Below are 26,998 nucleotides of genomic sequence, written 5' to 3'. Positions count from 1 at the left end.
AGTAGCACCTAGGAGTTCCAGTTTTTCCACAGCCTCTTCATCACTGGTTATTTTCTGTATTTTTCACTACAGCCATTCTTCTGGGTGTAAAGTGACACCTCATTGTGGTTTTCATTTGCATTTCCCTAATGGCTAATGCTTTGAGAATTGTTTCATGTGCTCATTGGCCATTTGAATATCTTCTTTGGAGAAGTGTCTATTTAGATCCTTGGCCCATTTTTCAATTGAGTAATTTGTCTTCTTTTAATTTGGCCTGCGCAGGATGCTGATATGCTGACTGGTGATGAGAAAGTGTGGAAGGAAGTTCAAGAATCCTTGAAAAAAATCGAAGAACTGAAGGCAGAGTGGAGTATCCTTTCTCTGTGGATTGGGTTGTGCTGTTGGGATTGTTTCCTTATGGGTGGGAGCCGGATGTGGGTGAAGCCAAGGCCAGGGTTTGCCTTCTCAGGGGGCTTTATCCTGTTCCATGGTCCAGGAGTAGCAGGTCAGTAAGTAGTGGCCTCTTTATATGTAAAAGGTACAACTCCTGGGTCCCCTTCCTCTCATAACCTACATCTCCAGGAAAGAGCAGCTTAAAATTCTTCCATTCCAGTGCCCTTGACCCTCAGATCTAGAAGCTTCATGTCAAATCAGCAAGACTACCGTTGTGGTGGGAGTTGCTGTGCAGTAAACCTTCTTGGCACAAATAGGAAGGACCAGGAGGGCGTGGGCCAAAGGTTAGTGTAAGGACAGACCCCTTTCGGAGGGCACCTGGGCAGGCTCCCCCGAGGCCAGACTGCACAGGAGGTGTCGCGGGGGTGAGGATTGACAGGCAGAGGCCCAGAGGGGTCGCTTCCGGTGGAGGAGTTCACTTGAGCAAAAACGTGAAGAAGGGAAATCACAGGGTAAGAAGCAAGAGACATGGCTGATGGGAAAGATTCCAACGGGCTTTCAGTTGCTTTGCATAAATGCTTCCCAGGCACCAAGACAACCTGCAACTGAGGGTCCTGCTCTACAGACACTGTTCTTTACAGAATTGTCAACGACAGGAGAGGGCGTCACACAAAGGTTCCTGTTTTTCAAATTCCTTACTCAGAAATGAGTAATTTCTGAAATCTATAGCCCAGCGAAGCTTTTTTGATGTGTATGCCTGTGTGTGTGTGTGTGTGTGTGTGGTCTTGATAAAGAATCTAGAACTGGTTACTGAAGGAATGGAAAAGGAAGCTGCCATCACCAGGATGTTGCTTGGTTCATTAAGAGCAAGTGAGTCCATAGAATCATGGTTTACTTTGGTAGAGTTTGTAGATTTCGGAAGGAGTTTAGATGGAAAAAAAAAAAAAAAGGCCAAGCAATGTATGCTAGATGCTAGCATGGCCAGACGCCTTACCGAATGGTTGACCAGCTACGCTGAATAGACGATGCGAATTGGACCATTGTCCCTCGGGTGCCTTGCTCCACCTCAGTCCTCTCCCACCTCTGATTCTGTTCCGTGAATGAAGACACAGAACACAGCTCCTCACATCCCCACTGGGTGTAGACGGGGAGGCTGGTGACAGAATCAGGTGTTTGAAGAGGCTGGAAATAGTCCTGAGTCTAAACAGCTTAAATTCAACAGGAGTGTATATAAAACCTATTTGGGCAAAAAAGTGCAGGTGTATAAATATACACAAAGATGAGCAGCGAAACAGAGGAAAGAATTTGAGGGTTTTAGTCAACAACAAATTGTAATAAAATGTAAGAGTATAATTTAACTTCCCGAAAGACCACTGTGATCTTGGGCCACATTAGTAGCCTTAAAGACTAGAAAATGAGAAAGGTGATCGTGGTAGTCTGATCATACCTGGAATTTTTTATTCGGTTTTGGCGAGGACATATTAAGAGGGATATAGAAAAATTGAAATAAGTTTTGAGGAGTGGAACCAGGGTATTGGAAAACAGGCAGATGTGTGAGCAAGAGAGCCATTCTTGGGCTCAAGGAGCTGTTACCCTGCAGGGGACAGACTTGTCCTGTGGGCCCAGCAGCAGAATTAGGGCCCATGGATCACCCAGCAGTGCTCAGTCTGACTGGACGAGGCTTTACTGGACTGTGACTGCCGGGGGCCTTGCCGGCTGTCACCCACCTTGCAGTTCAGGCAGGAGTAAGACAGAACCCTGGAATCACCACTTGCACACACGGGGTCAGTAAGTCCGTAAATTAATACGTATTTAGGTAAAATGTAGGTGTCACGCATTTTATTGCACTTTGCTTTATGAACTTCACAGGTGTTATATTTTTGTTGTTGTTGTTGTCAACCCTCCCCTGAGGATACGTTTCCATTGATTTTTAGAGAGAGCAGAAGGGAGGGGCCAGACAGAGAGAGACACATCGATTGGTTGCCTCTCGCACACACGGATCGAGCCTGCACCCCAGGTACATGCCCTTGACTAGAATCAAACTCGTGACCCTTCAGGCCATGGGCCACGCTCTATCCACTGAGCCAAACCAGCTGGGGTGACAGGTGTTGTATTTTTTACAAACTGGAGGCAGGACCCTCTGCCTGCAAAGGGATTACAACTCACCCTATTGAAGTGGTCTGGGCCCAAACCCACAGGCTCCCTGAGGTCTGCCTGCCTATGGCTGGGGGCATCCACGGATTGGTCAGTGTGGGAGGTCACAGCAGGGTCACAGAGGAGGCCACACTGAGCTGTGCTGGGAGGTTAGCTTGGAGCCCACAGAGGGAGGGCCCTGGGCGGAGGCCCGTGGGCGCACTAGCCTCTGCCAGGAAACAGCCAGCTGTTCAGGGTGAGAGGAGGGACGTGGAGGCTTTAAGGGCCACACACAGCAGGTGGGCTTTATAAGTGAGATGGCGGGGGGGGGGGGGGGGGTTAAGCAGTAGAGTAAGATGAGCAGGTGAGTAGAAGCCCTGTGGTCCACGTCTTTGTCTCAAGGAGCTGAGTAATTCCCACATGGGTCCACTTTGTCCCCCTCTCTCGTTCCCCCTAATCCTCGGTGATTTAAAGGTTTTCAGGGGGAAGGGAGTCTGCTCTGTCCATGGAGGGTCTGCTGTTGGGCAGCCTGCGTGGGTCCAGGGCGCCTCTGGGAGCAGCGAGAGCGGAGGCAACACCAAGCCCACGCCAGTGACTTGAGCAAACACGTCGGCATGGGCTGGGGAAAAGCCTCTTAGTTAAAATTATTCCATTTTTTTGCTCACTGGGGTGTTTACAGGGAAGGTTGGCCCGTTTGCCAGGAGACGGTTGCCAGGGCTGCGAGGGGAATTGGCATGTGGTTCCTTCCCGCTCGCCGGGGAGAAGGCAGATGTGTTCCTATCAGGGGCTGCAGCGTATCTCCTCTGGCTTCCGCTTCTGAGGCTGGTCAACTTCCAAGCTCTCCAAAATGAGTTGGAGCGCATAGAACGGGACAGGCAAATAACAGAGGTCAGACCCCACGACGTTCAAATCCGGGCAGAGTCTTGCCACAGAAAAGTCAAGCGTGGTGTAAGAGGCAGGCATGTCCCCGTCCGCACATCAGACGCCTGATCCTGGAATGAAAGCCGCAGAGGTCAGCCCAGCATCTGTTACAGAATCGCACGCTGCCTCGATGCTGCCCAGCCTCTGGAGACTCGCTCCGCAAACCTGAAACACACGCACAGACGAACACAAAGGACAGTCGCCAACTCGCTCTTCTTCAGTCAGTGCACCTCTTCCGAGACTAGTCAGCTCCCCGAGCCGGGACTCTCCTGAAACACAGAGTGCCATGTACGGAAGGGGATGTGTGCCAGCCTCGGTGTGTGGGCCTCGGGGCGAGGATTATGCCTCTGGGAGGCCCCCACTGGGAGAAGCATGTATTTCCCCTGAGGGTTAGCGGAGAGATTAGTGCCCCCGCTCGCATCGGCTGATGGGTTTATTGAAAGTGCCAGTGGTTGGCGAAGCAGTGCCCTGAGACTCTGGATGCCAGGGAGGCCGATGTTGCTGGAAGGAGGGAGGAAGGAGCCTGGGAGCCCGCCTTCTGTCCAGGGCGGGCTTGCTGGGTCGGACCCAGAGAGGAGGCTTAGAGTTGGGGGTGGGGGGCCAGGGGAGCACTGGATGGTGAAGAGACTGATAGTGTGGGGTGCGGAGGGGCTGGCGGGGGGAGGACTTCGATCAGACTCCGTCCACTGAGCCATGTTCCTTCAGCCTCGTCTCTCGGAGATCGTGACCCGGTAAAGGGAGGGAGAGCAGTGGTGTGGGTGCTGTGTGTATTGGGTGCCTCCCACTGAACACGTCCCCGCGTGGCTGGCGCCCAGAGCTGTTCACAGTGGGACACATCAGGGTTTTTAAATGTTTGCGTACAGTCTTTCATTTTTCACAGTGACATCGGGCCTTTTTATTCCTGGCCTACCTCACCACGCGCGTAGATTAGATGTGCTGAACCTCAAATCAGGCCAATGGCAACCCCAACTTAGATCTAAACCCAGCTTTATCCACAGTCAAAGGCTCCACCACTTCTGCAGCCTCTGGAAGGCAAACCTTTCACCCCAGGAATCCCAACATGAAAGCAGGTGAATTGGGAGCGGCACACGTTGAAGGTGGGGAGGGGGAGAAGGGCCTGCCCACTCCCAGCACCCTCCTCGGCCTCCAGCTCACCGCACACGTGGGAGAGAACCTCGCGGGCCTGGCGGACTGCTCGGTTAGGGCAGCATCCCGCGCTCCAAAAGCGTGCAGGTTCTGTTCCCGGTTGTTCCCATCATTTCACGATGGAGTGTAGAGAGACCACATCTAGGGACATGAAGAGAGGACGGTTCTTTGGGAATCTTAATCCCCAGGGCACTGGCGGCTGGGAGAGGGTTTGTTGGTGGAGCAGAATGCACTTCTCCGGGGGCACCTGCTGCTTTGTGTCTCAAGTGCGCTCTCCGCCAGCTCCTCTGTGCAAAGTAATGGGTCCTCCCCCCCCCCCCCCCCCGGAGCTCTCCAGCCTCTGGAGTCTCATTTGACATTTGTTTTCTTGGTGAAGACGATGCCTCCTTGACTCAGGCTAATCACAGAGTGGGAGCAGGTGCTGGCCCTGTGCCAGGCCATCATCAGCAGCAACTCGGAGCGGCTGCCCGACATCAACATCTATCAGCTGAAGGTGCTGGACTGCGCCATGGACGCCTGCATCAGCCTGGGGCTGCTGGAGGAGGCGCTGTTCTACGGCATCCGGACCATGGAGCCGTACAGGTGAGGCTGGGGCTGAGGGGGAGGCCGCGGCAGCGTGGCTGGGCCAGAGGCTTGATGTCCTGAAGCCACTCGATGGCCTCTTTTCCTCGAGGCCCATCTGCGTCTCGGTCAGTGTGTGAAGCCAGGCCTTGCTCTGTTCGCTCTTTTGTCCTTCGTTCATCATTGGTGAGGCCCTTCCGCGTGTCGAGCCTTGTGGCGCGGGAACCACTGAGGTGCCGTCTGGATGCGGGGCCGCTGATGACGGGGTGCTGCTCAGTGACAGCAAGCAGTGCCTCGGGGGGGGCGGGGCGCAGAGAGGAGCACGGGGCCCAGGCCTGGCTGGGGAGGCAGTGGCTTAGCCTCAGCTGATGGAGGCGAGCGAGACCCCCACTTTGGTGGGTGGCAGTGATGCGTCTCCCACTCGTCAGGGCTCTCTGGTTCCCAGGGCACCTTCACGCTAACCATTTGACCTCATGACCTCCCTAGATGCCAGGGGAGAGCAGGGCGACAGCCTGATGCGGGCTGTGTCAGGGAAGGCACTGTCGGTAGCTGTTTTGTGTCCGGCCCCCGCTGCTTCCGCCTGGGGGTGCTCTGTCCCAGGTGCTCCTGTAGCTCAGAGGCGCTGGGGCCGCGCAGTCTGGGCTGAGAGGGCGCTGCTGGCGGCGCGGGCCTGGTGTGCAGCGAGCTGAGAGCATGTTCGGAAGCTGAGATGGAGCAGCCGAGGGGAAGGGCGCAGGGACCCGCGTACCATCACGTGAGGCTGGCGTGCCATCTCCAGCACAGCACAGGCACTCACTGCTCACAGGGCGCCCCGAGCATCTGGGACCAGGGGAGTGTGTGTGGGGGGGGAGGTTGGGGGGGTCCATGGGGAGCAGGGGCACATTCTGGGGAGCTCCGAAGACCATGCAGCGTGATGTCAGGGCTGGGGGCTCGAAGCAGAGGACCCGGGTCTAAAGCTGCAGCAGGGACACGGGGTGGGGGTGGGGGGTGGCTGCAGGTGAAGGAGGGCGGAGGCGGCCAGGCTGCAGCGGCCTGTCCCCGCCTGAGCAAGAGCCTCAGGAGACCCGAGCGGGGACGCTCCCAGGATCAGCAGGGCGAGGGCAGGTCTGGAGCCGAGGGTGTCAGTTCAGGCGAAGAGCGTGGGAAGCCGGGCAGGCCCGGAGCGCGGTCCAGGCAGAGGAATGGGAGGGTGGCGCGGAGCCAGCACCAGGTGGATGGCAGCAGCCCTGGGCCAGCCGTGACCCCAGGGTGACCCTGTGGGTGTTTCCAGAACGCCTGTCGGTGGTTTCTTCACTCCTTGTGGTGGAACAGCTTTGGAATCCAGACTGTGAGTCAGCTTTCATCAGACTCGTGAGAGAGTGCCTGGAGGCCCAGCCTGCGCTTTCCCAGGGCCCTCAAGTGCGCAGTCAATGCTCGAATCTTGTGGGTTTTCAGAAAATATGAATTGAATGCAGAGATAAGCCTTCCTTCTCGGAGCCTCAGTGTTGCAATGAGTGGCAGGTGCAGGCGGTTGGCGCTTGGCCTCGGAGCCACATCGTAGGCTGCTGGGTGAGGGATGGGTTCCAGCCAGGAGGTGCAGACTGAGAAGAGCCTCCTGTCTCCTAGGCCTCCCCAGAGGCCTAGGCGCTGACCCCACCTATCCCATCCCCCCACCTCCACCCCCTGCCTGCCCCATCCCCCTGCCTGCCCCATCTTCCCACCCCACCCTCCCCTGCCTGCCCCATCCCCCCTGCCCCATCTTTCTGCTCCATCCCCTTCCTCTGATGCCCAGGCCCCTCTGGCACTGGCTGTGGGGGTCCACCTCCATGGAGAAGGCACTGCCTTCGAGGGCGCCTCTCCTGCACACATTGTTGAATCATCGTTTCCTCCTCTCTACCAAGGAGGCTTCTTTGAAGAGCGAACTGTCCCTTCATTAAATGGATGTGTTACTGACTTAACCTTGAGTCGAACATAAAGGCTCTTATTGTGAGCAAGGCCAGGCCACCAGCGCGGAGCCCCTAGTGTTTGGATCCGCGGGTCCCGTCGCCCAGATGTGCAGCAGGTCACCATGTCCCTGTCGTGAGCGCTCTCCTCTGACCCTGGGTGACAGGTCTCCAAGCTGACTGGTGCCTCTCCCCTGGGGCGTGTAAGGAGCTGCTCCATGGTGCTCTGGGTTTCAGGAGCGCCGTCTGCATTGGCCACCTCACGTGAGCGGCACTGAGCCGTTCGCTTGCCACGGTGTAGTGGAGGCGAGAGCCACGCTCATCCTGAACCAGCCACGTGACGAGAAGCGAGAGGGTGGGTGCTGTCACACTTTGCGCCTTTTCCCTTTATCGCCGACACAAGTGACACTGAGGAACAGATGACTCTGATGCCCTGTGAGCCCTTTCACAGACTTAGCACGAGAGGCCGGGACCTGGGAGGGGGCAGGGTCTTCGCCCCAGGGGACACGAGGGGATTCGCGCCGTGGGCCTTCCACATGGTCCCCTGCAAATGCTCGGGGCCTGTCAGCCACCGTTAGCCAGGACGTGGGCAGTTACCTGGGCATGAGCTACCCAGCGGTGCCCAGATTGCCACCTGCACCGACAGGTTTGCGTGTTAGTGCCCCGTTTGAACAACCAGTGAGGCCAGGTGATGACTTCATCGCTCCTGACCTTGGCCACACTGTAACGCTGACCTTGGAGGAGACGGTGTCCACGTTCCAGTTTCATCCAGAGCCCCTGCTGCCCCAGCTCCCTGGCTCCGCCGTCATCTACTTTCAGTAAAGTGCTTGTATGACGCAGCACCATACCGAGTTCTTTCTGTTCCATGAAGCACGTGGGAATTCATTCACGTACCACATGTGTCGTCTTCAGCTCATAACATCTCTTCTGTGTGCGTCTCTGTGGGTGCGTATGCATAGCCTTCTGCCCCTTAGCATTATAAACGTTAAGCGGAGGGAAAGTAACCTTAAAATATTGCATATATTTTATTTCTAGTTTATATTCGGTCAGATCTTAACCACAGGACGAACTGAGTTCCATGTTAGTTTGCCTGTCGGTGGTTGAGAACTAGGCAGCATGTTCCTGCTCAGGCAAGAGTACAGATTGTGGTGAGGTCACCTGAGGCCCGTGGTATCACAGAGGTAGGCTATACATTTAGAAAGGGAAAGAGATACATAAATAAAATGGAACATAGTTTTAAAATTGATTTAAATTATGTTGAAAACAAATTTAACTTGATTTTCTTTCTGAGGCGTTTTTAGGCTATCAGGGGGAGTTTCAGTGTATTCATGACATTCTGTTAGCTTAATTCTCCTTGTTAGAATAGTATACGCTTCTAGGAAAGAATATTTGTGCCTGGCCTGTGTGGTTCAGTGGTTGAGCATCGACCTATGAACCAAGAGGTCACAGTTCTATTCCCGGTCAGGGCACATGCCCAGGTTGCAAGCTCGATCCCCAGTGTGGGGCATGCAGGAGGCAGCCAATCCATGGTCCTCTCTCATCATTGATGTTTCTCTCTCTCTTCCTCTCTTTGAAATCAGTGAAAACAGGGAACATCACCCACCTCCATCCAAGGTACACTCCATAGTCCAGTTTCAGGGAACATCACCCACCTCCATCCAAGGTACACTCCATAGTCCTTTACCGTCTCCGTTCTTCTTTACTGTTTTCCCAGCTACCCTCACCCCCTCAGAGACTCTCCTTCCCTCACTCTCAACTCTTTGTGCTCAAAACTGTTCCCATGGGCTCCCCACTTCCTCCTCCTCTCCTTTCCCTCCTGTCTTCCTTCTTGTCTGCCCTGGGGAGACACCCAGTCCCAGGCCTCGTCTGTTAAATATGCCTAGTGGGGGGCGGGGGGGGGGGAGCAGGGGATGATGGGAGGAGAAGACGAGACTTCTCCCTAGTGGGCAGAGAGGAAGAAGCAGGGTCACTCTCTGTCCCCCCTGCACCTGACAGCAAATGTGGACGTCTGTCCAAAGCAGGTCCGCAGCGTCCGCCTCGTTCTGCATAAGGGACGCACAGTGTGTCGTCTCAGGATGACTCCATGATTGGTAGACCTGCCCTGCGTTTCCCTTCGTGTTCACAGTGTCAGACAGCCCTATGGTTAGCACCACCCACTGTGCGGCTGGAGCTGGCGACCCTCCTGGGGCTCACGGGTTGAGTTAAGACTTCATTCTTTAATCGACTGCCTTGAAGCCCCACGGAGGTGCTGGAGCCTGGTTTCCTGCAGTCCGTGCGTAACTGAAATCTCCAGGTGGCTCTAGGCCTCATGCTCTGACCGCCGTCTGTTTCCTCCCGTTCTGGAGGCAGGAGCTGAGACCAAGGTGCCAGCACGTTTGGTTCCTTGGAGGCCCCTCCCCTGGGCTTGCACGGCCGCCGCTGCCTGGCTGTGCCCTCACGGGGTGTTTCCTGTGCCTCCAAGTGTCTTCTTACAAGGACACCAGTCCTATTGGGGCCAACCCGAGGACCGCACTGAACGCCATTCCCTCCTAGGAGGCCTGTCTCCAAAACATCCACATTCCTAGGTGCTGGGGTGAGGGCTTCCACACACGGGCTCGAGCGACACTCAGCCCGTAGCCTCCAGCCCACGCATGGCCTCCCGACTCCTCCTTCCCGGAGCACCCATCCCAAGGGCCATCCCTGCACTGACCTTCCATGACTGTAGACCCCGGGAAGGCAACGCTCTGGCCTGGAAGGTCTTGTTCTCGGGGCGCACACGTGAGCTCAGGGCCCCAGCCCAGAGGGCATCCCCTCTGCCATGGCACCTGCCACAGGTGTAGTTACCTGTGGTTTCCCATCGGGGCCTCAGACACCTGCCATTCCGGCTTGTGCACATTCTCTGCCCGGACCCACGGCCTGGCATCAGCCCCTCCCTGCCCTGCTCATTCCTCTACACTTCCCCGTCTACACTTCCCCGTCTACACTGCCCCGTCTACACTTCCCCGTCTACACTGCCCCATCTGTTCCCACATGGACAGCCTCCCCCACAATGGGGAGGGGTGCCTCCCAGCAGCCTCCGTTCACAGTTTCCAGCTCTGTGACAAGGCTCAGTTCCCCCAAGAGCCCGGTTAGGAGTGTGGGTTTTAGACGGGTATCGTTGCTTCTCTGGGCCTCACGTCCACCCTACCTGGCCCAGGGGAGATGTGTGCTCACAGCCCCACCACAAACCCAGGTTTGGGACAGGACAGAAGCTCGGGGAGGGGAGATGCTGGACAAACCAGAAAGATGGATGCCCACTGCACTACTCCACTCAGAAAGAGTCCAGTAAGGATTTCAGAAGGAAAACGATGGGAAGGCAGCGAAGACAGTCCCAGGGCTGATAACTAAGACTGTGGCTGAGAGAGGACGGGCCCGTGGCCCTGGCCATTGGGCACCATCAGGGCGGACACCTGGAGTCTATTCCACAAGGGCAGGTCCTAGAACTTCAGAGGGAGCAGCGGGGCCCCCTCAGGCCGGAGCACAGCGCTGGGTAGGACGAAGTCCAGGGCTGAGGAGGGTGATGGGTGCACGGCCAGGAGGCGCTCCCTGAGGCAGAGCAGGTGCGTGAGGACCGGGTACCTGGCGCAGGTGACATGTTCCGTGAAGGAGCTTCGGTCCTGGTGGATGTGCCCTGTTCCGGCTTCAGCACTGAGGAGCGAGGTCAGAGGCTGCATCGTGGGAAGTGCTGCCGAGGGAGTGCACTCGGCTTCAGCGGGGCCTGACCCTGCCTCGTGGTGTGCTTCCTGCTGAGGGGGGTGAGGCTGGTGAGGCTCATTCATAAACGGCCCCTTTAGCCCTGGCCATTCACGGAGCGATGGCCTCCTTCGGGGACTCACAGAAGGTCTGATGCCACAGAGTTCCGTTTTTTGAGTTCTAGATCAGCATTTTTATCAAAGGCCTAATGAGGTAGATACATGGAAGTTATGTATTTCAAATTTTCAGGGATGCAAAGCTGAGAGGACTAATACTTTGGGGGACTACATCTCCTTAACTGGAAACATTGGCTGATATCAACAAGATGGTCGCTCCATTAGCGTTAATTCCTCCATTGTCTTTCCTAATTCCTCCATTGATTTCCTGGCCCTGGTTTGTCTGGGATGGACCACAGGGTGGACCCTGATTAGCTCAAGCTAGAGAATCGCGTTTTCCTGGCCACCTGAGCCAAGTCAGACCCGGGGGCCACTCCTGGACCTGCATTTGAGATACTGAGAAAGCAGGCTTCCCTTCTCCTTTCCCGTGGCTCCCGATTGAGGCTGCTTGGGCCACAAAGAAGAAGAGAGACCAGACTGGAAGGCAGAGGTGAGGAATGGGGAGATTCTGGCCACATCCAAGCATCGCTTGAATCTAAGCCCCCCCTGTGCTGTTGAGTGACATGAGCACTCAGGCTGGTAAATGTCACGTTTTGTCAGCCAATTCAAATTCAATTTCTTGGCTGATACAACATAAAGAATCCTAACTGACACGTATGGGGGGTCGAGGGAGATGAGTGTCATGTGGTGGCCAAGAAAGCCAACACAACTTCCGTTATTTTCAGTATAGTGTCCACATCAAGGGGTTGGGTACACGTGTCCCTCACAGGATGTCTAGAGAGTCTCTGGCTGAGCGTGACCAACCAGGAGGAGAGGAGTCTGGAGGCCACGTTACATGAGCAATGGCTGGTGAGGAGAGGAAAAGACTTTGTGAAGGGGAAGGGGACCTGCAGCAAGTTTTCCGGTCTTGGGGCTGTGGCGTTGGACAGGAGTAGACCCCCTCCTGGTGGCTAGAAGGGAAGGGACGGGAGGTATGGCTTGGAATAAGAAGGAAGACAGTCCAGGCCAGGATACTAGGAAGAGACGTTATAGCAAATCAAGTACCTGAAAAGGGACCATTCCGCTTTAAAGAGTAGTGAACTCCCTATCGTTGAAAGTATTCATGCAATACGTGACCCTTTATTGGACTTCATAAAAATGATTTTATTGGTTGGGGGGATTGTCCAAATGAGGCCTACTGTCCCTTCTGGCTGAGATTCTGGGTTTCAAAACCTCTAACGCCTCTTCCATTTCAACCACAAAGTACACAAACCAACCAACTCCTCTCTAATTCTTGGTTCCTTCTCTATCCTTAAGGTACAGATGACACACACCTTTCCCTCTCTCCGCCTGGTCCTGAGGCATGCGTACAGCTTTCAGAGCTGGTAATTTTTTTCTATAACTTAGTAGGCAATGGAGTAAGATAATGTGTATCTTGAGATGGATATATCTATATCTATATATATAAAGGATTCACATTTCATTGTGACAGGCTGGTCTCAGCTACATTTGATTTCTATGCTTTATTTTTTCTTCATTTAATCATTTGAATGTTCTTTCACCAATTCCTAAAGAGCCTATTAGCCTTAATTTTGAATTTAAATTAAATTTAAATTAATTTAAAATTTTGATATCTTTGGAATGCTTTTGAATTTACATTTCATTTAAATGTTTAATTGCTAGAAATACTAAATTAATGCTGATGGGCCACTGGAGGAATTATGGAAAGAAAAACCTAAATTTTGATATTTTAAGTGAAGTTTAGAAAGAATATTCAGAAGCATCCACAAGGAACCAGAGGCGGCCTGCACAGCCTCACGTGTGGCAAACGACCCGCTTACTTGATGCTTCGCCGGCTTTCGGCACATTTAGTGCTTTCTGCCACTTGCACCTTCCTGTTAGCGCTTCGGAAACGTCTCCATCACGAGTAATAAGTCTTGAAGGAAAAAAGGTGGTAAATTTATTAACATCAGCAAATAATTTATCAAATTGATCTTTCAATGAATTGACTTGCTTTCCAACGAGGTTAAACTGGTCTCTTTTCTGCCAACCTGCTCAGAGTTTACAGTAAATTAATTTCCCAAACAACCGTGAGTGCAGGCTCTCGGAGGAGGGAGCCTCCCTTGGGGAGCTGCTGGGCGTCGGGCGGGGCTCTCTCGGCTTCGGTGCTGTTGAGAAGCCCCGTCAATCAGAGGCTTTTCCTGCTGTATGAGCCTTTCCTTATTTTAAAATTTTACCTTTATTGTTGAAAGTATTACAGATGTCCCCCCTCCCTATGGACCCCCCTCCGCCCCGCTCCCCAGCCTTGACCACACTATTGTTTTTAAAACTTGAAAAAACCTGCGTCTCATTCTTAAAATGAAAAGCACCTCCTCCCTTCCAGGCCTGCTTCCGAGCAGCAACTTTTAAAAACCATTTCTGTTTTCCGTACTTCCAGTCGTTATTTTTATATCTCCCAGTGTTTTCAGATATGTGTTTCTTCTATATCACCTAATAAAATGACCGACTCCTAACTATAAAAAACATACTTAGCTCATCTATCCGCTTTTCTCTATCCCTCGTCTCCCTTTCCATTAAAAACAATACTGATTGTTTAATTCTTTGAATGGCTTCCTGTGCAACTTCAAGCGATATGCTGACATTTATGTTCCTTCCAACACCAACTTCAGACAGATGATGTTCCACTTCCTTAGATGGAGATTCAGCTCGCTCGTTCTTGATGGAGACCTGGGGTATAAAAGTCTCAATTCAAATCATTTCCAACGACGATTTAGAAGCCTGGGACACTGCCTTCCGAGACCCATTGTTGCTGGTGCCTGTGGGACTGGGGTTTCTTTGTCGACCCCCCACTGTCTCTCTTCCTGTGGTCAGGCCCTGCTCCTCACTTTGATATTCTGAGAGTTCCCAGCACTGTGTCCCCACATAGGTGCTTTTTATTCATGCCAGACCCTTTCATTAGAAAGGCTCTGGCCTTCTTTCATCTCAGGGGGAATTTTTCTTTATTTCCCCCTTTTTAATTTGATTTTCTCTGTTCTTTGATTCTGAAAGTTGGGGTAGTCAGATGTTAAACGTCTGTTTCTAATGTCTTGGGCCTTTAGCTCTAAGTTCTGAGCATTCGTTATCCTTTATCTTCTAGATCTTTAATCGAATTTTTGTATTTCAGCAAATTTTTAGTTTTTAAATTTACAAGAACTTGAATGATGCCTCTTTTTTTTTTCTCCCTAGTCCTATTTTTTGGACACATCTCAAATCTCTCTGTGGATAATTGGTCTTTTAAAAAATTCTCTTCCATTTTTTTGAATGAACCGGGTTTCCTTAAAGTTCACTTTTTCAGCTTATTGATTCTAGTATTTTTCTTGCTATAATTTTCTCGTGAAGTTTAGATGCTTTTTGGTTGTCCACATTATCTAACAACTTTATTCAGCTATAATTCACACACCACATAATTTACCCTTTTAAAGTTTGCAATTCAGTGATGTTAGTATATTCAAAGTTGTACAAGTATCACAATTCATTTCAGAGCCTCTTTATCATCTTCCCCTCAGAGAACAGTCCCTTAGCTGTTATCCCCTAATCTTTTCATCCATCCCCACCCCCACCCCTGCCCTAGGCAGCCACTGTCCATTCATTTTTGAAAATGAGCGATTAGAAAGGCTGGCTTGCCCTGGCCAGGTTGGCTCAGTGGATAGAGCGTCGGCCTGTGGACCAAAGGGTCCCGGGTTCAATTCTGGTCAAGGGCATGCACCTCAGCTGCAGGCTCCTCCCTGCCCGGGCCCTGGTCGGGGCTTGTACAGGAGGTATCCAGTCCATGTGTTTCTCTCACATTGATAGTTCTCTGTCTTTCCTTCTCTCTTCCACTCTCTCTAAAAATCAGCGGAAAAATACCGTCTGGTGAGGATTAAAAAAAAAAAAAGAGGCTGGCCTGTCACTCTGGGGGTTTCTGAATGGAGTTGGTAAGAAGACAGCGGACAGGAAGGAGGGGAGCAGAGGTGGAGACTGGAGAGCACTGGGGTCCTGAGAGCCAGGGCTGGGCATCAGGACCTTGGAGAGCCCCGAGGGCAGGGCGCAGGTGAGCAGTGGGACCATCCCTGTGGTGAGCTCCCCCTGCAGCAGGACTCAGGGCTCACTCCTCCAGAGATGGCAGCAGGAGGGCCAGAGAGTGAGCGGGGAACATGTCCTGTTCACAACTGCGTTTGGGAAATTTGGGGCACACAGTAGGTGCTAGGTATTTATGCGGTTCAGTGCCATATGTTTACATATGCCTTACAGTTCACAAAGCACTTCTGTATACTCACCTCTGATCTCATTTGACATAGGCAGGTGTGCAAACGTGGATTTCCTATGGCGCTGATGAGGCTTAGCCTGTCGGACCCTCCACCTGCTTGAGCCAGGTCTGCAATCTCGTTCCCAATTCCATATTTATCAGCTTTGCTTTTTTTTTTTTTTTTTTTTTTTTCTTAAGGCCTACCGAATTGTGTTCTGGTATGCCAGGCATCAGAGCGCCTGAGCTTAGCTCTCCCCTCTGCATAAGAGCAGAGCTGTGGCCTCCGCGCAGAACCGTGCGAGTGTGGCTCAGAGCTGCGTGCCCTGCCCAAGGTCACCTTCTGGGTGGCAGCACGTTTCCTGCCTGAGTGATTTCTCCTGCTTGTCCGCGCCTCCCCAGAAGGACATGTGGCTTCTGCTTCCGACCCAAGCCTGTGCCCAGCTCACCAGCCAGGGAAGCAGGGCAGGACCTGGGTGTCTGCAAGGCTGGGCCCAGGGCGGCCTTGCTGGTGACCGGAAGTGGGGGGTTCCTGTCCCCCCTGAGCTCTCAGGCTGCCTCTGTCCAACACAAACCAAGCAAGGCGAGCCCCGCCCCTCGCCCCACCCATCATTCGCATTGGGTTATGAAAAGCCTTTGATCAGTGTGTTCTCTGAGCAAAGCAACTCCGGGACCCTCCTTTCCACTTCTGCTTCCGGGTGAGGCTTTTCATCTCATGTTGTTTCCTGGTCTTAAAATGAAATGTAAGATCTGAGGGGAAAGGGGGGAAAGTCGGAGATCATGTTTTCAACTGCCAGCTCATCTGGTGGTTCCCCCCGCGGGAAAATCAATGTCGGCCCCGCAGAGGCGAATCCGCTCCCCGTACAGCGCCGCCGGCTCTCTTCTTCGAAAATTAACTCGCCCTCCGTGCTTTTCAGCTCCTAGTGAAGTGCATGTCATGCTTGCCTGTCCCCAGGCGCAGGGTATGTGTTCTGAGTAGAAATCTGGGCCAGCATTGCCTGGAGGAGAGGGTCCCGGGCGGCCGTGAGAGGATTGCGCTGGATTCGCCGGAGTTAGACCAGAAACCTGAGAACATCTCAGGTCTGTGTGGCAGGCCTGCCAGCCCCAGGCCCAGGAAGAACTCGGCTTGGGGGGAGTTTCGTTCTTTTTGTTGTTGTTGTTGTTGTTGTTACTCCTCACCCTAGGATATTTTTCCATTGATTTTTAGGAAGAGTGGAAGAGAGAGGGAGAGACAGAGAGAAACATCGATGTGAGAGAAATACATCAATTGGTTGCCTCCTTCACAAGCCCTGACCAGGGCCCCGGGCTGGGGAGGAGCCTGCCACAAAGGTCCATGCCCTTAACCAGAATCAAACCCAGGACCCTTTGGTCTGGAAGCCAATGCTCTGTCCACTGAGCTGAACCGGCTAGGGTGAGTTTTGTTCCTAATAGGATGTTTTTATTCTGAACTTATCGATCCAGTAGCAATATCGGAGCCAAACTCTCTTGGGTATTAACATGGTCTGGTCAAAAAGGCAAAGGGCGCAGCCTGGCTGGTGTGGCTCAGTTGGTTGGGCGTCCTCCCATGCATTGAAGGGTCGCCGGTTCGATTCCCAGTCAGGGCACACGCCCATTTTGTGGGCTCAATCCCTTTTAGAGGTTATGCATGAGGCAGCCATCGATGTTCCACTCTCACATCAATGTTCCTCTCTCCCTCTCTCTAAAAATCAATAAAAATTATCTTTAAAAAAATGCTTTAAAAAGGCAAAGGTTACAGAAGCTCCCATCTTCTGTGCTTCCGCCCTTCCCCCCTGCCCTATGCCCGACCTTCACCCCGACCCCCAGTAGGACTGGACTGAGCGTCACCCAGACGCGGAGCCGACACCTGCTCTTTACAGCAGTAGAACACTTCCCTCCCAGCTTACACAGCCACGGCCCCACCTCCGCCAGCTGCTCAGGCTCCTCTCCTGGGACTTGCCCACCATCCAGGAACCCAACCAGGGGTCCCTGCAGGAGACGTCTGGGACCCTGCCCGTGGCTGTGGCTGCGCCCCTTCCAGTTGCTCAGTGACGGTGCCACATTGCAGGCTGTTAATACAAATTCATACAAATCACACTTACTCCTAACGAAGTCTGATTGCTCAGGGGAGGGGAAATGGCTGACGGCCGCCTGTGGGCGCCCTGGCCCCAGGCTGACTAGAAGCGAAGTGCATTTCAGGGGTGAGCTCACATGGCCCTCTCAGGGCACGTGTCTCCTGGCTTTGCCTTGTGGGGCTCTCATCAGCACGGGTGACAGCACAGACGCAGAGTGAAAGAGTGGAGCCCTCCCTGAGTGCAGCGGGGCATCCTGTGAGCTCAGTACCAGCTCCCCCCACCCCGCCCCCATCTGCTGGAAGTGAGCGAATGCTCGCCGAGTCCACTTCCTTATAAGAGCATGTGCACAAACCGAGGCCTGTGAGTCCCGGCAAGGCCAGCCCCATCTGTCAGCAGCTCAGAATGTCTGGACGGTATGCGGACTGCAGTTCGCTCCATGCTCAGCCGCAGGTGGGACGTGTAAAACCCTGCCGCAGTGTTTGCGCCTTCAGGGGCTGCTGCCTGGGCCTGGAATGAGCCTTCATAAACACAGACGTCTTCCGCGGCTGGCCCCTCCCACGGCAGTCTCTAGCACTGTAGCATGTGCGTGGCCGGTCCAGGGTGGGCAGGGGAAGCGTAGGCATACAGAGTCAGCCTTGCTCCCCTCCCTCTACCCCCCACACCTCCAACCCCCGCCTCCACTTGAGCCGTCTCTCCTGGCCTGAATCCTGGCTCTGGCTCCATCACCTCATCCTCTGAAACCTCCTGCTTTTGTTTACATCTAACCCAAATAGCGTCATCCTGGCCATGGCAGGATTTAAGGTAACCACACCGGCCAGGTCGGTCTCTGCCTGTGGGTCTTCTCCCGGTGTGTGGAGACCCCGGTGCTGGCCCACCTACAGGGGGCTGCCACCTGGGAACTGGCCTCCTGGTTCTGGAGGAAGGAGCCTGGCCAGTGTCAGGTGGGCTGCAACCCACGCGGCGGATCCAGCCATTGGAAACAGAGCTCTCTGTGCCCAACAAGAGCCCGCGTACAGCCATGGTCAGGGAGAGAAGAACGGGTGAGGGCGCCACTTCCCCAGAAGCTGATGTAGGGATGAGTGCAGGGATGGCGAACCTGTGACACGCGTGTCAGAGGTGACACACAAACTCATGTTTTTGGTTGATTTTTCTTTGTTAAATCGCATTTAAATATATAAAATAAATATCAAAAATATAAATCTTTGTTTTACTATGGTTGCAAATATCAAAAAATTTCTATATGTGACACGGCACCAGAGTTAAGTTAGGGTTTTTCAAAATGCTGACACGCCGAGCTCAAAAGGTTCGCCATCACTGCCCTAGAGCCTTCTAACCCACTCCCAGATCTCTGGGTCCCATGGGCGTCTCTCGACTTCCCCGAGGACATGTGTTTTACAGGAAGTGAAGCCCTGAGCTGGAGTGCTGGGCCCTGATGGCCACGTGCAGCACCAGGCCAAGCAGACAGTGGCCCGTGGGCCGTCTCAGGCCTCAAGCGCTGTGCCTGTTAACCTGGCTCCCTGTCCTACACCCCACCTGGGTTTTACTTCTTTCCTCCTGCCCTGTCAGTCTGGACATGCCTCCAGTGGCAAAGCACGTTTTAGCTGCTCCCTTGGTTCCTGCCCACAGCAGCATACATGCTGACCAGCCAGACGGGCAGAGAGAGGGCAGGATCAGGAGGGAGAAAGTCCATCCTGATGATGCCAAGAGAGAGCGAGACACCTGAGCCTCCCAGTGATGGTGGTGGTTCAGGTGGACTCCCTTCGGCGCTGAAGGTCTGTCTCCTGACGATGCCGGGCAGTCCAGGGACGGCCTCGAAAGGCCTCCTGCCTCTCCAGATGGCTCCCGAGGCTGCCCGTGCTGCGGCGTTGGAGGGCCACGCTGGGGCCAGCCATACGGGTCAGCCATGAGACCGCCCACCGTGAAGAGGAGGCCTGTGGGGAAAGGGCGTCCCATGTGGAGCGGCCACCTTCTCCGTGCCAGGCACTGGCTAGAAGGCCGTAGACTTGTGATCCATCTGATCCTGGCACTACCCTTGTCCATCGATGGGCACTAGGCTTGTCAGGGTGACGCTTCGTAGGAACGTAAATGTCTCACACTGTGTCGGGATCTGAAGCTGCTATAATATTGTAGGTCAACTGCATTGGAAATAAAATATTACAGTAAAAGTAGGTGCTGTTATCCCTGTTTTACTGGTGAGTAAAGGGAAGCCCAAAGGAAGTAAGAGCCTTGCCCCAGGAGCCTCGACTCACCCACTCGGAGTCTCGCTCATTCTCTGCTAGGCCACTCGTGATAAAAGATGACAGATGTTTTTAAATAAAATGAGTTGCGTCCTCACTGATCTGAGTTCACCTTGTCAGGCCTGGGGAAGCCCCAGGACTCCCCGTGGAGCTGCTCATTTGACGAGCGGCCCCTGCACCTGTGTCTGCGTGTGACCCACGGTGCTCCTGTCACTTAGCAGGAAATGTGTAACCGTGTCCTGACAGACCTTGCCTGTAGCCGAGGCAGAGCCTGCGTCTGCGTGACATCGGATGCCCCTGGCTCTCCTGTGTGGGCTGGCACGGTGATGCCCAGCATGTGTGTGACCTCCTGGCCTGGGAAGATGCTCCGTGGGGCGCTCACTGTGAAGGGAGGGGGGCGAGGGTGTCTGTCATTTCTTCCTAAATCCGTGGCGTGCCAGCCTGCAGGGCAGTGTCCTCAGAGGACTTGGCGATCCTGTACCAGAGAGAGGCCCGTTCTGTTAGGGTCGTGCGGGAGTCCTGGCAGTAAGGGGACAGGAAGGTTAGCGGGGCCTGGGGCGCAGGAGCGGGGCGTGGCTGCAGCCTGTCCTCCACTGTGGCCCAGGGAGCAGTTCTGCTCTGATTCCAGCAGGGGGCAGTGTCTGGGGCTGGGCCCCCTGCAGATAGTTTTTAGTCCTGGATGTGTGAGGGTCGGTCACTCCCGGAGGTCTGTCAGCCCGTCCGTCGACAGCTCACAGTCGTGCAGGCCCAGCCGTCCGGGCGTGTGAGAGGCCAGGGAAATCCATTTAGGTGCAACAGAGCCGGCTGAGGCGCAGGGGCTGAAGGGCAGCCTTTCTAAGGAGCTCAGCCAAGGTCGGCGCTGGACAAGGGGCAGATTCAGGGCGAGGCCCGATTGCTGACCCAGTCTCCGGCCTGGCCCTCCGCTCGTTTCCCCAGAGAATTAGCAAGTTTAGGTGAAGGGAGGGCTCTTCCGTGAGAGAAGGGCGCTGTGACAAACGGACTCGAGAGGCAGGGCCACAGGAGGCACTCAGGTCATCCCAGCGCCTCTGCAGCGCACTCTGTCCTGCAGCTAGGAGCACCTCTCGCTACCGTTCGTGTTTCTGACCTAGAGGGAGTCTCGGGGTCGGAGCCAGAAGCAGGTCTGAGCCTGGGGTGCAGCATGGAAAGTACAAGCTTTAATGGGCCTCACGCTAAAGGTCACGCAGGTGGGACCCTGAGAAGGAGTGTGCCGGTGCCTCCCTGCCTCCCCCTCCTCCCTGCCCTGCTCAGGATGAACTGCCTGGCCCCTCAGAGGATGCAGATGTGCCCAGGTGGCCCCCCTACACACAAGAGGTGGCACTTTCTGTTCCCTGGTCTGTGAGGGTTCAAGTGTCCTTTCAGCCGTTCCCCTCCCCGGAGCTCTATTAATCCAACCCCCTGCCCCAGACTTGACCTTCAATCACTGGGAAACAAGAAAACATTGAAATCAGCTTCGACCAAGTGAGTCCACACGTGGCCGCCTTTGCGTGAGTGACGCGGCCACGCCGTGGGGTCGCAGGTACCTTTCCAGTTGGCGGAAAGTCGGGTTGTCAGTGGCCCTCCTGGGAGGAGGCTGTGGGCAGAGCTGGCCCCTGCTGAGGCTGAGTAAGAAATGGGCAAGGAAGTTACGGGGGCTCAGGCTTCGCCCCAAAGCAGCCTGGGCTGGAGGGTCTGCGAGGAGCCGGGGTGCTGACAAGGTAGATGCCCCCGTGACCCTGGCCGCTCCCCAGGGGACCCAGGTGCAGGAGGGAAGCACTTGGCTCCTCGCCCTGCGTGGGTCCTGGCGGGAGTCCATCGCTGTGTGCGGAGAGCTGCCCTCGCCCGTTGGTGGCCGGCGGGCCTGTGTGTAGCTCTGCTGGGAAGGACAATCATTTACTCGCGCCGTAAGGTAGAGAGCCGTCAGCATGGGGAACAGTGACCGTGGGCGGCCCCCTGGAACATCGCGGAGTGTGTCCTTCACACAGACGTGGACCCCGACTCGTGAAGTTCAAGTGTGTTTACTCGGGATCAGCTCGAGTGTGGTTAGCAGAGTGTGGGATTTGGACGGGTCGGGAGCCTGCTCTTCGTGCTGGGAGAAACCAGGCCCAGGCGGGGGGAGGCGGGGCGGTGCTCGCAGGCCGCCCACCGGGAGCGACAACCTGCCAAGTCTGGACTCAGCGCAGGCATTGAGGGCGGCTGCGTTGGGAGGGAGGGAGAAAGCCTCTCTGTCTCTTCCAGGTAAAGACAGGCACGGCTGTGTCAGATACGGGGTCGGAGCGGTGACTCCGCCAGGGCTGATGTTGCCAGAAAGCCGGTCGGCGGCCAGCCTCCTGTTGCCATGGTGGTCTGGGCAGTATTTGCTGATTTCTCTCTGCCACAAGCCTTCTGGCCCAGACATTTCCCAGAGGAGTATTCTCTGTAGGTTCACAGAAGCTAAACGGCAAGTTGGTGCCCAGGCCAGAGGGGCGAGTGGGGTCCTTGCTCACTCGCTCTCGGTGTGTCCATATGCGGTTCCGCAGCCTCTTCCAACAGGCTTACTGAGGTGCCGTTCACGCACTACACGTTTCACCCACGTAAAGTGGACCGCTCAGTACTTTCACTGTACTTACGGAACTATGCAACCATCTTTTTATGCAGTGAATGTTAGAACACTTTCATCACTAAGAGAATCCCCTTTCCCATTAGTAGTCACACACCAACAGCCTCAACCCATCCCTAGGCAGCTAGTCATCTGCCCTCTGTCTTTCCAGCGCAGCCTGTTCCGGGCTCTGTATGTAAAGGGATCCATACTCTGGCCTTTGTGACTCTCCCTTCACCTTGCCTAGTTTCAGGGCTCGCCATGCTGCAGCATGCATCAGTCCTCCATTTCTTTCCATTGGAAAATAATACTCCATTATGAGGATATACTAAATGTATGTATCCATTCACACATTTGGTTGATGGACATTTGAGCTCTTTGCTTTTTGACTAAGAAGAACACTGTGCACGCATTTTTATGTAGATGTGTGTTTTCATTTCTCTCGTGTAGACCTAGGATGGGAATTGCTAGAGCACATGGGAACTCTGTGTTTAACATCTGAGGAGCTGCCAGACTCTTCTCCAAAGTGGGTGTGGAGGGTCACATCCCCACCGGTCATACGTGAGGGCTCCTATTTCTCCACATCCTCGCCACCACTGCTTGATTCTAGCCATCCTAGTGAGTGGGGAGTGGCATCTCGCTGGGGTCTTGATTTGCTTTATTGCCGTTTGTTTTTCTTCTTTAGAGCAACCTCTGTTCCATCCTTCGCCCATAGTTTAATTGAGTCAGTTGTCTTTACATTATTGAGTTGTAGTAGTTCCTTATTTAATCTAGAGACAAGTCCCTTACCATACCACATATATGATCAGTATTTCTTCCAGCCTGTGGGTTATCTTTCTACTTTTTTGTAGCACAAAAGTTTTTCATTTTAATGGTGTCCAATTTATTTATGGTTTTTGTTGCTTGTGCTTTTATGCCACCTAAGAAACCATTGCCTAATACAGAGCCGTGAAGATTTATGCCGACATTTTCTTCTAAGAGTTCTATAGTTTTAGCTCTTAGAGGCTAAACTATTTAGGTCTTCAACCCATTTGGGGTTAATTTTTCTATGTGGAATGAGGTAGGGGTCCAACCCTACCCCATGTGGATATCCAGTTCTTGCCTGTCATCTCTTAAGAGCGGAAACACAGATGCCTTTTCTGGGCGGTCACTCTGGGTTGTGTTGGGGCCAGCACTCGGCAGGGCTGTGTCCGCAGGTGAGGGGCAGGTGTCGAATGTGGACACGCTGGACTTCAGAGGAAACACCTGCTCACGGCAGCTGGATGGAGGAGCTGCAGCTGCAGCGTGAGCCCCGGCCCGGCCCCAGCCCCTTGCTCAACCCCCAGTCTCAGGCTCAGCTGTCCCACCTGTGCAAAGGGCGCACTGGACATAAACTCAGAAGAGCAGGCACTTCCTCTGCTGTGTTTAATCTCGTGTCTCTAGGGCCGAGGATAGCGCCAGCACACAGTAGGCCCTCAGTCACCACTGTTGATTGAATAAATAATACCTCCATTATACAGTCTCCCAGGGTTCTTATAAGGATGGGCATTTTTTAAAAAACATCTTCAAGTGTGCCATAAACTATGGCATGCTACAGGGATGGACGATTTCCTTTCTTTGTGGTGGAAAGAGACATTGGGTAGCTGTAACTGCAGCAAACCTGCAAATTAGGTGACTCTTTTTTTCTGGAAGGTGGATTTCATTTCCAAGGTACTGAAGACCCAGCGACCCTTCAGTGAAGTTAATTTATAAAAGAACTTTGAGGTTATACATGTTAATGCCCCTCTGGATTTTCACACTTCACCCTGGAGAGGATTGCATTCTCCCTGGCCTTCCTTAAGAGCAAGCAATGTTGGGGTGTGGGGGGCCGAGGAAGAGGGACCTAAGGACTGCCCTGCCTGTCCGCTCTTTATACGTGGATAAGGACTGGGGGTTGCACCGCCCTTTCTCATGTCTTTCTGTTCAGTATTCCCTTTCATCTGCTTTTCCCTGTAGAAATAAAGAAGTGGTGCGTCCATATCTTCTTACAACGACTGAATGTGGGGTTAACCTGTCTTTCCTGTGCCCACGTAAGGCCTCAGGGCGCATGCGATGCTGGCCGTCCTCAAGTGCCTGGTTCGATGGGCCCAGTGCCCCAGCAGCTGGCGAGGACCAGCCAGGAGATTGGCTAACCCTAACCCCCCTCCCTTCCCGGCCCGGCCTTCACTGACAAGCTCTGAAATCACACAAGTCACTGCCCATCTCTGGGCCCCACTTTCTCATCTGGAAAACAGGTGTTGGGGCCGATGCGCCCTCAGGGCCCGCCCAGCTCTTGCATTGGGTAGGCCTGTGGTGGGTCCAGTGAAAAGCCTCATCCAGTGCTGGCCACGCCCACAGGACGCGCTCAGGTGTGTGGAGGGAGGGGCAGCGGCCAGCGCTCCTTGAGGACCATAGGTCATGCGCCTGTGAGATTGTGCACCCGCCTGGATTCTGCGCAGAGCACAGCGCACCGCACATGGGGGTCCGCGGAGTGTGCGCTGATCGGGAAGAAGTGCGTCTTGATCTGGACCTGGAGGAAAGGAGGCGTTGGCCTGAGTGAGAGTCACACGCACAGGTCATCCCCACGGGGTCGGCTGGTGAGACAGGGGCAGGTGAGCGGGCAGGGGCCTTCATCGTGTGCTTCCAGCCTCCAGAATGTGGGCAGCACCTGGCGCCTACGCTGCCAGGTTAGGACGTGCTGTCACAGCAGCCTGAGCGGACTGATTCAGCCGCTGGTAGGTCTCATCTGTGACTCCGTAGCGGTACATTCTCCTCCCAGATCTGGGCCTGGAGGGGCAAGACAGCTGGGAAGGTGCGGAGCCTTTTGGAGGAGTCACCGGGGCTGCTGTGGGCGTGCAGGCCTCGGAGTGAGTAGGGAAATGGAAGCGGCTTCGGGGTGGCAGTTTCTCTGTCTGAAGGCAAAGCTGTGTGTCCACGTCTCAGTGGCTTTTCTGGGCTCTCTCTCAGGTGACATGTCCAGGTCCCTGCTGACCATCTGGTGGGTCTTTATCTTCAGAGATGCTCACGTAGGCCTGGCCAGTGTGGCTCCATGGTTCACCTGTGAACCAGGAGGTCACGGTTCGATTTCCAGTCAGGGCACAGGCCTGGGTTTCGGATTTAATCCCCATGGGAGGCATACGGGGGCAGCCGATCAATGATTCTCTCTCATCACTGTCTCTATCTCTTCCCTTCCTCTCTGAAATCAATAAAAATATACATATTTTAAGAATCTCAGTTAACGCTCGCCGTGCTTGAGAGAGCAGCGCCTCCTTTTTGTCTGCCCCTCATCCGTCCATCCTCCCACTCGATCTTTCAACAGCCTTTCGTGGCGCCAGCATGGGCGAGAGGTCCTGCCAGGGGAGCTCCTCCCCTGCCCCGTGCCTGAGCGGTGCTGGTGCCCGGACCTCCTGCCGCTGTGCAGGGCGCAGGGGGCGGTGAGGAGACCCTCGTGCCCCGCCTGGCGGGCAGCCTGTCCTCACCGCTTCGGGAGCACTGCCAGCTGCCCGGCCTGCTTCCCTTCGCTGCTCCCAGGAGGCTGTGGTCCCGAGTGGGAGAGGGAGCTGCCGTGTAAGGAAGAACGTGCCCTGGCCTTCGGGCCCCTGGGTGCTGACCGCCGACGTCCTGCTGCCATTGGGCGATGCCGGCCGCTCCGGGCTCCGGGCCACTGCTGTCCCGTGTAGCGGCTGCGAGAGCGGAGGCGGGGCCGCCAGAGGCTCGGTGCCGGGTGTGTCCTGCAGCGGGACTGGCACGGAGCCGGCGCTCCTCCAGCTTCCTTCCCCTTTGGCACTTGCTACGTTGCCCGTCCCCTCTTCCGCGGACAGAACAGAACCCTGTCTCATAGGCACCTCGAAAGGTCACCCCACAACGGGAGTGAATGACGTGGAGAGAGAGAGAGAGTCCGCAAAAGCGGGAGAGGCCACCCCGGGGAGGGACGGGACAGCTCCTGGGACCCACGTCTGTGAGAGCTCCACGTGGCCGACCGGATCCACGCTAGCGAGGCTGCGGACATGCGCCCAGGGAACTGCGGTCACGGGCAGCCCTGGGTCAGCTGCTGGAGTTTTAAACGACACAGGCTCCCATCTCCCCTGACTTCATGGACTCCTAAGGCGTGCTTCTGTGTGTGTGTGTGTGTGTGTGTGTGTGTGCGTGTGCGCACGCGCACACACATGTGAGAGAGAGCACTCCAGAGTCGTGTAAGCAAGCGCGGGAGGGAGCGCTAGCACATGGAAGGAAGCTCAGAGAAGAGGCAGGGAGGAAGGGAGGGAGGGAGACCACCTGGGTTTGGAATTGTCCTAAAGAAGCTAGAAAAGGAAGAAGCTGTGAGCCTGGTCCTCCAGACGCCGTTCCTTCAGCTCACTGTTCGCTTTGTCCTGACTCATCCTCCCATTCTCCAAAGCATGGCGCCCTGTGTCTCACACCAAAGGCCCCCTCTCCTTCATCAGGCCCTCCTGCTGGGCCCTGGAAGGCGGCAGGAACCTTGGTTATTAGGGTGGCAGAGGAGGAGGGGCCCTCTGCTCCCAGCTTCTGAGCACTGTGCACCCGCCTGACTGGCAGGGACCAGCGGGACACCTCTTCATCGCTGCCCCCCTCCCCCCCAAACCCCAGTTCTTAGGCGCTCACTTTCCCCCAGCCCCATCCTCAGATTTGAAGGCGGCTTTCATCAGAGGGTTTTCTAATGGGCTGTATGCCACGTGCACATGTATAAACGTCTTAGATGGAGAGGAAGGGAGCCAAGTGTAAGGGGCGGGTGGAGAGCTCCGCAGAAGCGCTGGGCAGCCGTGGCAGGTGGTCAGTGGGGTCGCCGCAAATGGGGTGGGTCCTGAATGGGGTGGGTCCGGTGCTCACCGGGAAGTGAGTGTCCTGCAAGATGCCGCAACCAAACAATGCCAGCTGCCAGGCAGCTGAGCCCGGGGCGAGGCCGCAGGTACCGGCACCTGGGTTGGCTTCTCCCATGGAGGTGAAGAGGCCTCTCCTGGTACAGGTCGCCTCCGCTCC

At 54.8% G+C, this 26,998-nt stretch overlaps 1 protein-coding gene across 2 annotated transcripts in view; it reads left to right on the top strand.

Moving 5' to 3' along the window:
- The window catches only part of SMYD3 (SET and MYND domain containing 3), a 520,625-nt gene that overhangs the window by 457,408 nt on the left and 36,219 nt on the right, over positions 1 to 26,998 (top strand). For both annotated transcript variants that reach the window (XM_036354753.1, XM_036354754.1), the window contains 2 exons: positions 262 to 349; positions 4,980 to 5,154. In XM_036354753.1, coding sequence (XP_036210646.1) covers positions 262 to 349; positions 4,980 to 5,154 — 263 coding nt within the window. The remainder of the gene's footprint in view (positions 1 to 261; positions 350 to 4,979; positions 5,155 to 26,998) is intronic.

The sequence above is a fragment of the Myotis myotis genome, unplaced genomic scaffold (assembly GCF_014108235.1).
Source record: "Myotis myotis isolate mMyoMyo1 unplaced genomic scaffold, mMyoMyo1.p scaffold_m19_p_21, whole genome shotgun sequence".
NCBI classification, from domain to species: Eukaryota; Metazoa; Chordata; class Mammalia; order Chiroptera; family Vespertilionidae; genus Myotis; species Myotis myotis.
The sequence above is the reverse complement of the archived record's forward strand: the minus strand, read 5'-3'. Positions and strand labels throughout refer to the sequence as shown.